At 42.7% G+C, this 10,335-nt stretch overlaps 1 protein-coding gene across 3 annotated transcripts; it reads right to left on the bottom strand.

Moving 5' to 3' along the window:
* Positions 1-1,070: 1,070 nt before the first annotated feature.
* On the bottom strand, positions 1,071-8,692 carry zbtb33 (zinc finger and BTB domain containing 33). Of its 3 annotated transcripts, none has more exons than XM_061686555.1 (2): positions 8,423-8,692; positions 1,071-5,384 (listed from the first exon to the last, which is right to left on the bottom strand). In XM_061686555.1, the coding sequence occupies exons 1-2, from the start codon at positions 8,448-8,450 to the stop codon at positions 3,565-3,567; spliced, it is 1,848 nt and encodes a 615-aa protein (XP_061542539.1). In that variant the 5' UTR covers positions 8,451-8,692; the 3' UTR covers positions 1,071-3,564. The 3 variants fall into 3 exon arrangements, with proteins under 3 accessions (XP_061542539.1, XP_061542540.1, XP_061542541.1); XM_061686556.1 differs by having other exon boundaries at positions 8,527-8,692; XM_061686557.1 differs by lacking the exon at positions 8,423-8,692 and adding an exon at positions 6,195-6,281.
* Positions 8,693-10,335: the final 1,643 nt, after the last annotated feature.

The raw sequence follows: 10,335 nt of genomic DNA, 5'->3' as shown, positions 1-10,335 counted from the left end.
TCAGGGAATGTGGAGTGATCAGAGTAGTAATATTAGTCTGTTGAAACTTCCACAATGTTTTTTAATCACATAGAAATCCTGATGTAGTTAAAATTCTTCTCAAGCTAGCCCATCATCTATGGTTTGACATGCTTTATTTAGTACTGTTTTATCGAACCAGTGTCATGAAAGATCAGTATTGGGAAGCGTGGGAAACGATCCAATTTCACTTAATTGGCCAGAAAATTATTTACTACAATTGTGTTTTGTTCAGAAGTGTGTGTCTGTGTCTCTCTCTCTCTCTCTCTTTATATATATATATATATATATATATATATGTGTGTGTATATGTGTGTGGCAGCACGGTGGATGACTGGTTAGCACATCTGCCTCACAGTTCTGCAGTCCGGGTTCAAATCTGGCCTCGCCTGTGTGGAGTTTGCATGTTCTCCCCGTGCCTGCCTAGGTTTTCGCCGGGTAGTCCAGTTTCCTCCCTCACCCCAAAAACACGCACGGTAGATTGATTGAAGACTCTAAATTGCCTGTAGTTGTGAATGTGAGTGTGAATGGTTGTTTGTTCATATGTACCCAGCGATTGGCTGGCGACGAGTTTAGGGTGTACCCTCCCTCTTGCCCGCAGTTAGCTGGGATAGGCCCCAGCACGCCCGCGACCCTAGTGAGGAGAAGTGGTGTAGAAAATGCATGGATGGATGGTGTTATGTTCATCTATGTCAGCGATGTATAGTGACGGAATAATTCTCTTCCACTAGATACATCCATCCATCCATGTTCTGAACCGCTTATTCTCACTAGGGTCACGTGCGGGCTGGAGCCTATCCCAGCTATCTGAACTGGTCGCCAGCCAATCGCAGGGCACATATAAACAAACAACCATTCACGCTCACTTTCACACCTATGGGCAATTTAGAGTCTCCAATTAACCTACCATGCATGTTTTTGGGATGTGGGAGGAAACCGGAGTACCCGGAGAAAACCCATGCAGGCACGGGGAGAACATGCAAACTCCACACAGGCGGGGCCGGGATTTGAACCCCGGTCCTCAGAACTGTGAGGCAGATGTGCTAACCAGTCGTCCACCGTGCCGCCGTCCACTAGATACAGTGGGGCAAAAAACTATTTAGTCAGCCACCAATTGTGCAAGTTCTCCCACTTAAAAAGATGAGAGGAGCCTGTAATTTTCATCATAGGTATACCTCACCTATGAGAGACAAAATGAGGACAAAAATTCACAGTCTGATTTTAAAAGAATGTATTAGCAAATTATGGTGGAAAATAAGTATTTGGTCACCTACAAACAAGCAAGATTTCTGGCTCTTACAGACCTGTAACTTCTTAAAGATACTCGTCTGTCCTCCACTCGTTACCGGTGTTAATGGCACCTGTTTGAACTCGTTATCAGTATAAAAGACACCTGTCCACAACCTCAAACAGTCCCACTCCAAACTCCACTATGGCCAAGACCAAAGAGCTGTCAAAGGACACCAGAAACAAAATTGTAGACCTGCACCAGGCTGGGAAGACCAAATTTGCAATGGGTAAGCAGCTTGGTGTGAAAAAAAAATCAAATGTGGGAGCAATTATTAGAAAATGGAAGATATACAGTGGCTATGGAAAGTATCCAGACCCCCTTAAATTTTTCACTCTGTTATATTGCAGCCATTTGCTAAAAGAATTTTATTTTTTTCCCTCATTAATGTACACACATTACTCCATATTGACAGAAAAAAACAATTGTTGACATTGATTTATTAAAAAAAGAAAAACTAAAAATAACACAGCCATAAGTATTCAGACCCTTTGCTGTGATACTCCTATTTAACTCTGGTGCTGTCCATTTCTTCTGATCATCCTTAAGATGGTTCTACACCTTCATTGGAGTCCAGCTGTGTTTGATTATACTGATTGGAATTGATGAGGAAAGCTACACACCTGTCGATATATGACCTTACAATTCACAGTGCATGTCAGAGCAAATGAGAATTATGAGGTCAAAGGAACTGCCTGAAGAGCTCTGAGACAGAATTGTGGCAAGGCACAGATCTGGCCAAGGTTACAAAAAAAATCTGCTGCACCTAAGGTTCATAAGAGCACAGTGGCCTCCATAATCCTTAAATAGAAGATGATCACTGTGGCTGAGCTCCAGAGATGCCGTCGTGAGATGGAAGAACATTCTAGAAAGTCAACCATCACGACAGCCCTCCACCAGTCGGGCTTTATGGCAGAGTGGCCTGAAAAAAATTCTGTCAATATGGGGTGCTGTGTTTACATTAATGACGAAAAAAAATTACTTAAATGATTTTAGCAAATGGCTGCAATATAATAAAGAGTGAAAGCTTTAAGGGGGTCTGAATACTTTCCGTACCCACTGTACAAGACAACTGATAATCTCCCTCGATGTTGGGCTCCACGCAAGATCTCACCCCGTGGGGTCAAAATGATCACAAGAACGTTGAGCAAAAATCCCAGAACCACACGGGGGGGACCTCCTGAATGACCGGCAGAGATTTTGAGTGAAAACCTCCTTCCATCAGCAAGGGCATTGAAGATGAAACGTGGCTTGGTCTTTCAGCATGACAATGATCCCAAACACACCACCTGGCAACAAAGGAGTGGCTTCGTAAGAAGCATTTCCAGGTCCTGGAGTGGCCGAGCCAGTCTCCAGATCTCAACACCATAGAAACTCTTTGGAGGGAGTTGAAAGTTGCCCACTGACAGCCCCAAAACATCACTGCATGGAGGAATGGGCGAAAATACCAGCAACAGTGTGTGAAAACCTTGTGAAGACTTACAGAACATGTTTGACCTTGACCATTGCCAACAAAGGGTATATAACAAAGTATTGAGATGAACTTTTGTTATTGACCAAATACTTATTTTCCATCATCATTTGCTAATAAATTATTTAAAATCAATGTGATTTTTCTCATTTTGTCTCTCATAGGTGAGGTGTACCTAAGATGAAAATTACAGGACTCTCATCTTTTTAAGTGGGAGAAATTGCACAATTGGTGGCTGACTAAATATTTTGCCCCACTGTAGCAGAAGGTAGAAATAACATCTAGCCACCTGTTGCCCATTTATACAACAGAATATTAGCTTTGTGTTCAACTAAACAGGGCCAGATTTCACACTACGTATACTTTTGAGTAAAGTGAGATTAGGTTATTTTTCTCAGTATATAGTTTTACTGACATTTTTGTTCGGTGGTGTGCTTAGGCATTTTTCTAATGTAAAGTATGTGCCTTTGCTTACTACGAGTTGAGAAACACTGTTCTAGGAAACAAGGCCTAAAAGTCAATACTCGGGCAACAAAGATCAACAGTGTCAGGAGAACCTAAGTAAGTTCACGTCTGGTTATTAACTGTGAAATGGCCAGTCTAGTTAGAAATTCAGGTGATCAGGGTTGTTGTGGACACAGATTAAAATGAAAAGGGGTGCAGTCATGTGTGTGAACATTCACTCATCCAGACTACTGTAGAAAAAACAAAGATCCACAGAGGAGGAGTGGAAGTCCAAGGGGGGGGCCTCCAAAAAGGCACGAGTGATTGCGCGGTCCGTCGTGGTTCAGTATGTCTCTGGAATGTTAAAATTGAAGTCCGACTTGCCCTCAGGGGGACTAACATTAATTGGCGCCACGGGTCGGCCCATCAACATTTGCTCGTCTGGCTCGAAAATGTCGTCCCAGTTCAATACATGGCTCTGAGCGGGTGGGTGGACACCCTCCTGGCCAGGGGCCATGTGGTGCATGCCACCGTCCCCGCCGAAGAACGGCACCGCAGACCCCTCCGGGCTCCACGAGTATGGCTTCATCTGCATCGACTTGCAGGGCAGCAGGCGGTAAATGTTGTCTTCCCTGTCTTTTGCCTTCTTCCCGCTGGGGTCCACATTATGGACTTGCTTGCAGTGGTTAGAGAGCAGCTGGTAGTTAAGGAAGGTGCCGTGGCACATCAGGCACTGGTAGCGCCTCTCCCCCGTGTGCTGGATTTCATGTTTAGTCCTGTACTCAGCCAGGGCGAAGACTTTGTCACAGTAGTGGCACGGGTACTTCCTTTCCCATGAGTGTGTGTTGAAGTGGCGGCGGAGGCTGGTCCGACACACATAAGGACGCTTACACACGGTGCACACGTAGAAAGTCTTGCCATCCATGATCAGCTCGTAGTGGTCCTCAGAGTCTGATTTAGACTTTTTCTTGTTTGGAGAGGTCTTCAGATTCTCAGGAATTTCCGGTATGGATCGCTTCCCTTTGTTGGTTTTGGAGCCGCCCTCTCCCGGATCCTCCTTCACTGGTACAATGTCGTAAGTGTCCTCCCCAATGTTGGCATAAACTTTACAATCTGGGGAAATTGAATCAATTTCTGTGGCTGCATTGAGTGTGACCGTCTTTTTTGTTGCCATCGTGGGTTTGACTTGATTTCTTTGACTGGAGGGGCTTTCCGAGATGTCCAACAGCCTAATTTTGAAATCTCCTTGCTGGGGTGAAGTGGATATTTGCTTTTTGTGGACTCCCAATATGTCTGTGTTTTCCATTATGTTGCTGTTTCCAGATGATTGAGAGGCACTGGGCAGCTCGGGGGTGAAGCTAGTGGTCCTCGCCGGTGTGGTGGGAGTGCTTCTGGAAGACACTCTGGCTGGGGAATTGACATTATTGGAGCTGCTGTCCGGACTGGGCAGAGGGCTTCTGTCGGGAAGCTTTAGATCTTGCGTTCCTGCGGGTGCATCTTTCAATTCTGAATTTGCGGATTCTTCGCTTTGCGCCTTTTCAACCTTATCTGAGTCCACTGTGTCTACATAAATGACCTCATCTGAAGCTTTCTGACTGGCAGCTCGCGATCTGGCATCAGTCTCAGAGACGAACATGACGTCATCATCCGAGTCCCTGTCCTTATCAGTCATGTTGCTCGACTGCTTAAACTCCTCCGCAGATATGGAGTAGGACTCAGAGATGATTGGCATATTCATCTCTGATGTTTGGTTTTGGGGATCTTCATCCTTGGACAAACCAGGCAAACCTTTGACTTGAGATAGTGGGGTCGCCAGGTTTGCGATAAACTTCACCCCGAGCGACTGCCCGGCGCTCATGAACTCCTCCAGCAAGTCCGAGCGAATACGTATGATCTTGGAGCTGTAAATGTAATTGAGGATGTGCTCAAAGATCTCCGCTCGGATGAAGTTGAGTTCAATGACTTGCCCAGCGACGACAAAGAGCTGGTGGAAATATGTACTTGACGCCGACAGCATGGTCTTGTGAGCGCGGAACTTCTTGTCTTGCACAATAATGGTGACATCGCAAAATAATCCACTATTCCGCTGCTCGTTCATTGACTGAAGCAAGGCGGCTGAATACTGCGTGTCAGTCACAGAGATCAGCTTCAGAGTCGGCATGTCTGCAGGGGCAAAGGACAACAAGCATAGTTGTGGATTAGAGGAGACGCATTTATTTATTTTTACACAATTTAAACCGCTCCAAGGTAAAAGGTACATATTCTCCCATGTGCGCAAGAGGGAAAAGGCGTCCAGTTGCACACTTTTCTGTCTGTGCAGTTTGTACCATTGACTCAAGTGTGTCATTTATGCACCTTCATGCCAGATACGCAATCTGGGTGGTTGACTCAAAAACATTTCCATTAGCCCCCGTACACACAAAGACGATCGGCTGTTTTTGTCCCGATTTTTCCCTTCCCAACCAAGGATGACAAACGCCAGAATATTTTGCTTTAAAGGATTATCCTAAAAGATTATCCTGTGGTCTGAGGTGTGTTAAGAGTGTTTTTTTCCCCGAATAATACAGTCCGAAACGGGTCGGGCCATCAATCTTAAATATTAAAAATGTGCAATATTTACAACCAAAAATCTTCCATGTATGTGAGATAAGCTGACTACTCCTGAATCATGAATCAGTGACCTGTGACGTGATATGGAATGTAGTCAGTCAAGAAGCGACCTCACTAAGGAACACGGAAGTGACCGAAAATAAAAACAAAAGTCCTACCCGATGTCGCATTTTGTATAAATCGGTTCATCAAACTGCAAGAAGTATTTTCGAAAGCAAGCCTATATTGACAACATCACCATTGTACAAGACTCCCTCCTCCGGTCCTTTCGGCAACACTCGGGAAAAATTGGCACAGCGGTTAGTCTGTAAAATCAGGGCTTCAAAATAAAAGCATACCAGTAAAATAACATGGATCACCCACCCGATACACAGTCCTGTGGACCTCAGAGCTGGAGGACCATGAAGCTGTAAGGAAGCCCGAGAGTGCTTATTTAACGTCTTCGCCAAGTTTTTGCAGTCTTTTTTTAAGTTTGAAAAATTGCAACAAAAAAAAGAAAAATAACAAAATACAATAACATTAAAAAATAGTCTCAAGGCCACCATCATTTCCTCCTTGTTTTCTCTTCGACTTGGCATTGCTATGCTTCATTATCTTCCGTTTTTGTCAGTTCACGTTTGATCACGAGAGATTTCGGTCTTGGTGGACTACATTCAAGATCGGTCGTGGAACAGAGTCTTTATATGTGATATGATTATATCGGAGCACACCACACCCAGTATGACGATAATTGTTAAATGTCTGATTTTATATATATATATATATATATATATATATATATATATATATATTCATGTGTGGATTCTGAAGCAGATAAAAAAATCTAAGATTTGAAAACGCTGTCGTCAGTCAAGTGCCCAAGGATAGTCAAAGATCACATCGCAGTTGAATTTTGGATGCAGTTAAAATGAAGAAATGAATAAAGTTTACATGTAAAGTGCTTTATCATTTTCATGGCTTTTAATTACATTCACAAGGCTTGATAACCATGCATGTTTCCATGATTTGAAGCCAGCCTCAGCTGTTAATGAATCACTTCTCTTCGGTGTTTCTGCATTAATTCCCAGTTTACGCACTGTGGGTGTGTCAGAAGCATGGACAGGAGAATACACGTAGATGAAAAGTACACATTCAGATGTGTAAAAAAAAAGTCTTATGCGCGATCAGGAGAATATGGCCCTTAGTGTGCAAGCAAGTACTGTACATTGTACTAATGTTCCCCTGCTATATTTTGTTTTTAAAAGATATTTTTTTAATGGATTTTTATAGTATAACACTGTAATTCCTTCACATGTAGGAAAATGAGCCACAGTCAATACACTTCAGCCAGTTATTAAAACCCGGGAGAACAGTACAACGCCAACACAATTAACATCCTCAAGCAGGAGCTGGCCATAGCTCTCACCCAGACACACGCAAGCTCGCTGACGTCGCACACCAATACACCAAAAATGTGTACAATGTGTAAAAAAAATGTTTTTAAATGTGTTTAAAGCCTTTGGTCTGCTTCAGCCCAAAGTGTGGAAAACAAGCAAGCACACAAGACATCAAAGCTTTTTTTTTTTTTTTGTGGCTTCACTTCATTAAGCAATTAAGAAAGTGTAATTTATTAGAAGTGGCATTTCATCACCAAGCCATCGAAATACATGTCAATTAATATAGCGATGTGGCACATAACATTGCCAAACACAAAATGTTCGACAACCTACATTATTATTAGAACCTAATCTGTGCTAACACTGCAGCTCAGCTTGCCTTTAGGCTTTGGTGTCAACTCACTGGTTATGACATTGGTTGAGAAACTGCTTAGGGGGTGATTATTATGTTAATTAGCCCCTGTGATTCATAACTGTGGCACAGAACTTTAGAATGGGTTTATCACAGACATTATTTTCAGAAATAGGCTGACAGCTAAAGATTTACTTGAGTGTTTTATTTAACATTTGATGGGCGGGCAGACAATGCAGAGACCCAACTATTTGAAATTAAAAAGTCAATTTGACATCATATGTCAGCAACAACTGTTGCATGAAGAATATTACTCTGTGGAAATGAAATTAAGTCTTTTGACAATCTTTGATCATTCTTTTATGCAATGATGTTAGTACTTCATTGAATCAAAATATTTGAGGACATTGATCTTGAGTTAGTGCTTTCAACAAACGTGTCACGTCAAGCAATAGTTTTGATCGAACAGATTTAACGTGAAAACTGCACTAAATTTCCAGGTTTACATAGCCTAAAGAGTGTGAAAACACTGCAAGCAATCCTACATGTCACAATATGATTACAAGAAGTGACGTTTGCTAGTTTTTCTTGAGCCATGTAGTAGCACCTACAATGACGTTACAAGACTAACTTAACGTCTTTAAGTGTATCAGATAGCTTATTGTTCGCACTTTTTGTTTTTCTGCTTGCTGAAAAATGTGATACAGCAGTTTTCACGTCCTGTTATAAACAATAGGACAGCGCGGGCCTATATTATGACAGCTTGCTAACGTATTAGCTTCCAGAAATGCACAACAGTTATTACATTTGACTTGGAAAGATAACCGGACGACAAGATAAATATTGAAAACAAATCAGTATACCTGCGCCTTGTGCGTTTTCCGCCCGCATAAAGAAACTAGCGTTCGCAGCTAATGCGTTAACCGCTTGGCTACACAATGGCTGCGAGCGAGCAGAGGGGCTTCACCTGCCAAACGAGGAGAGCTACGTTGTCGCGTGATTGTCACAACAGCCACGAGGAGTCGCCACTGCGTGACATTAAAACGTTCATTTCAAAATGATATTTTAGTTAAACACACAGTAGCATTTCCTTAAAACACGATACAATTCGACCAGGACACGTTCCGATGGGAAACAACTTCCGGGTTGTCAGGATTGACTTAAAGAAATGACGAAAGTGCCGTCACTTAAAAACAACAATAAAACTAAGTTGTTCCAAAGTTGATCTTTTTCGAATTTCCTGCTTTAATGCAGACATGTCCTTATATTTCAATACCGTTTGCTATGTGAACTAAATATGTGCACAAAGCATTGGGATCTCTATTTAGCTGGTTTGTGTACCAGTAGCTCGACAGTACTGAAATATGATAAGTACTTTACTTGAGTCCTGTGTGTGGGTGTCCCGAAGCAAAGACAACCATACGTCAACGTGGCCGCCATATTGGATGTGCCAGCCGTTTTACACTCAGTTAAATCTCATAGGGTTGCCGTTCACATGCACAGTGCCGTGAAGAAGTATTGGCCCCCTTCTCAAATTCGTATATATTTGCAGTTCCTCTTTTTTAAAACATCATCAAACAAATGTATATATCCGACAAATATAACCCAAGTGAGCGGCATAGTGGACAAATCGCCTGTGGGGAGTTTGTATGTTCTCCCCTTGCCTGTGTGGGTTTTCTCCGGGTACTCCGGTTTCCTCCCACATCCCAAAAACATGCATGGTAGGTTAATTGGATACTCAAAATTGCCCGTAAGTGTGAACGTGAGTGCGAGTGGTTGTTTGTTTATATGTGCCCTGCAATTGGCTGGCAACCAGTTCAGGGTGCACCCCGCCTTTCGCCTGGAGTCAGCTGGGATAGGCTCCGGCATGCTCGCGACCCTAGTGAGTATAAGCGGTATGGATGAATGAATAACCTAAGTGAACTTAAAATACTGTTACACATTTATTCAGGAAAAAAAATAATGTTACCTGGCCCTTGTTATCCCCTTGTTAAATCATGACTTCATTGTGGCTAATCACAATTTTTGGTTCATTTTCACTGATCACACCCAAGCCTGATTACATCCAGACCTGTTCAATCAAGAAATCACGTGAGCAGAATCTGTCCCGACAAACTCAAGTCAGACACAAGATCTAGAAAAGCTGCAACAAAATTACACAATCCAAATAAATTCCAGAACAGTCAAGAAATAAAGTAATTGACATCTATCAGTCTGGAAAGGGTTACAAAAGCCATTTCTAAAGGTTTAGGATTCCAGTAAACCATAGGGAGAGCCATTATCCTCACATGGAACAATGGTGAACCTTCCCAGGAGTGGCCGGCCTACAAAGATTACCCCATGAGAACAGTACTGAGACTCATCCAGGAGGCCACAAAGGAACTCATGACAACTTCTAAAGAACTGCAGGCCTCAGTTAAGGTCAGTGTTCTTGACACAACAATAAGGAAGAGATGGCATCCATGGCAGAGTTCCAAGGGGAAAACCACAGCTGACCAAAAAGAACATAAAGGCTCATCTTATTTTTGAAAAAAAAAAAAAAAAACATCTGAAGGGAGAATGTTTTGGGAGAATGTTATATGGACTGACGAGATGAAAGTTGAGCTTTTTGGAAGGTGTGTGTCTCGTTACATCTGGCGCGAAAGTACCACAGCATTTCAGAAAAAGAACACCATACCAACTGAGCTGACGTTCAAGCTGAAATGTCCCTTTGTTTTTCTTCTTTGCTGACATCACAACCGCCAATCACCAGGTCCTGCTGTTATCGGCCCACACT

The sequence above is a fragment of the Phycodurus eques genome, chromosome 9 (genome assembly GCF_024500275.1).
Source record: "Phycodurus eques isolate BA_2022a chromosome 9, UOR_Pequ_1.1, whole genome shotgun sequence".
NCBI classification, from domain to species: Eukaryota; Metazoa; Chordata; class Actinopteri; order Syngnathiformes; family Syngnathidae; genus Phycodurus; species Phycodurus eques.
The sequence above is the reverse complement of the archived record's forward strand: the minus strand, read 5'-3'. Positions and strand labels throughout refer to the sequence as shown.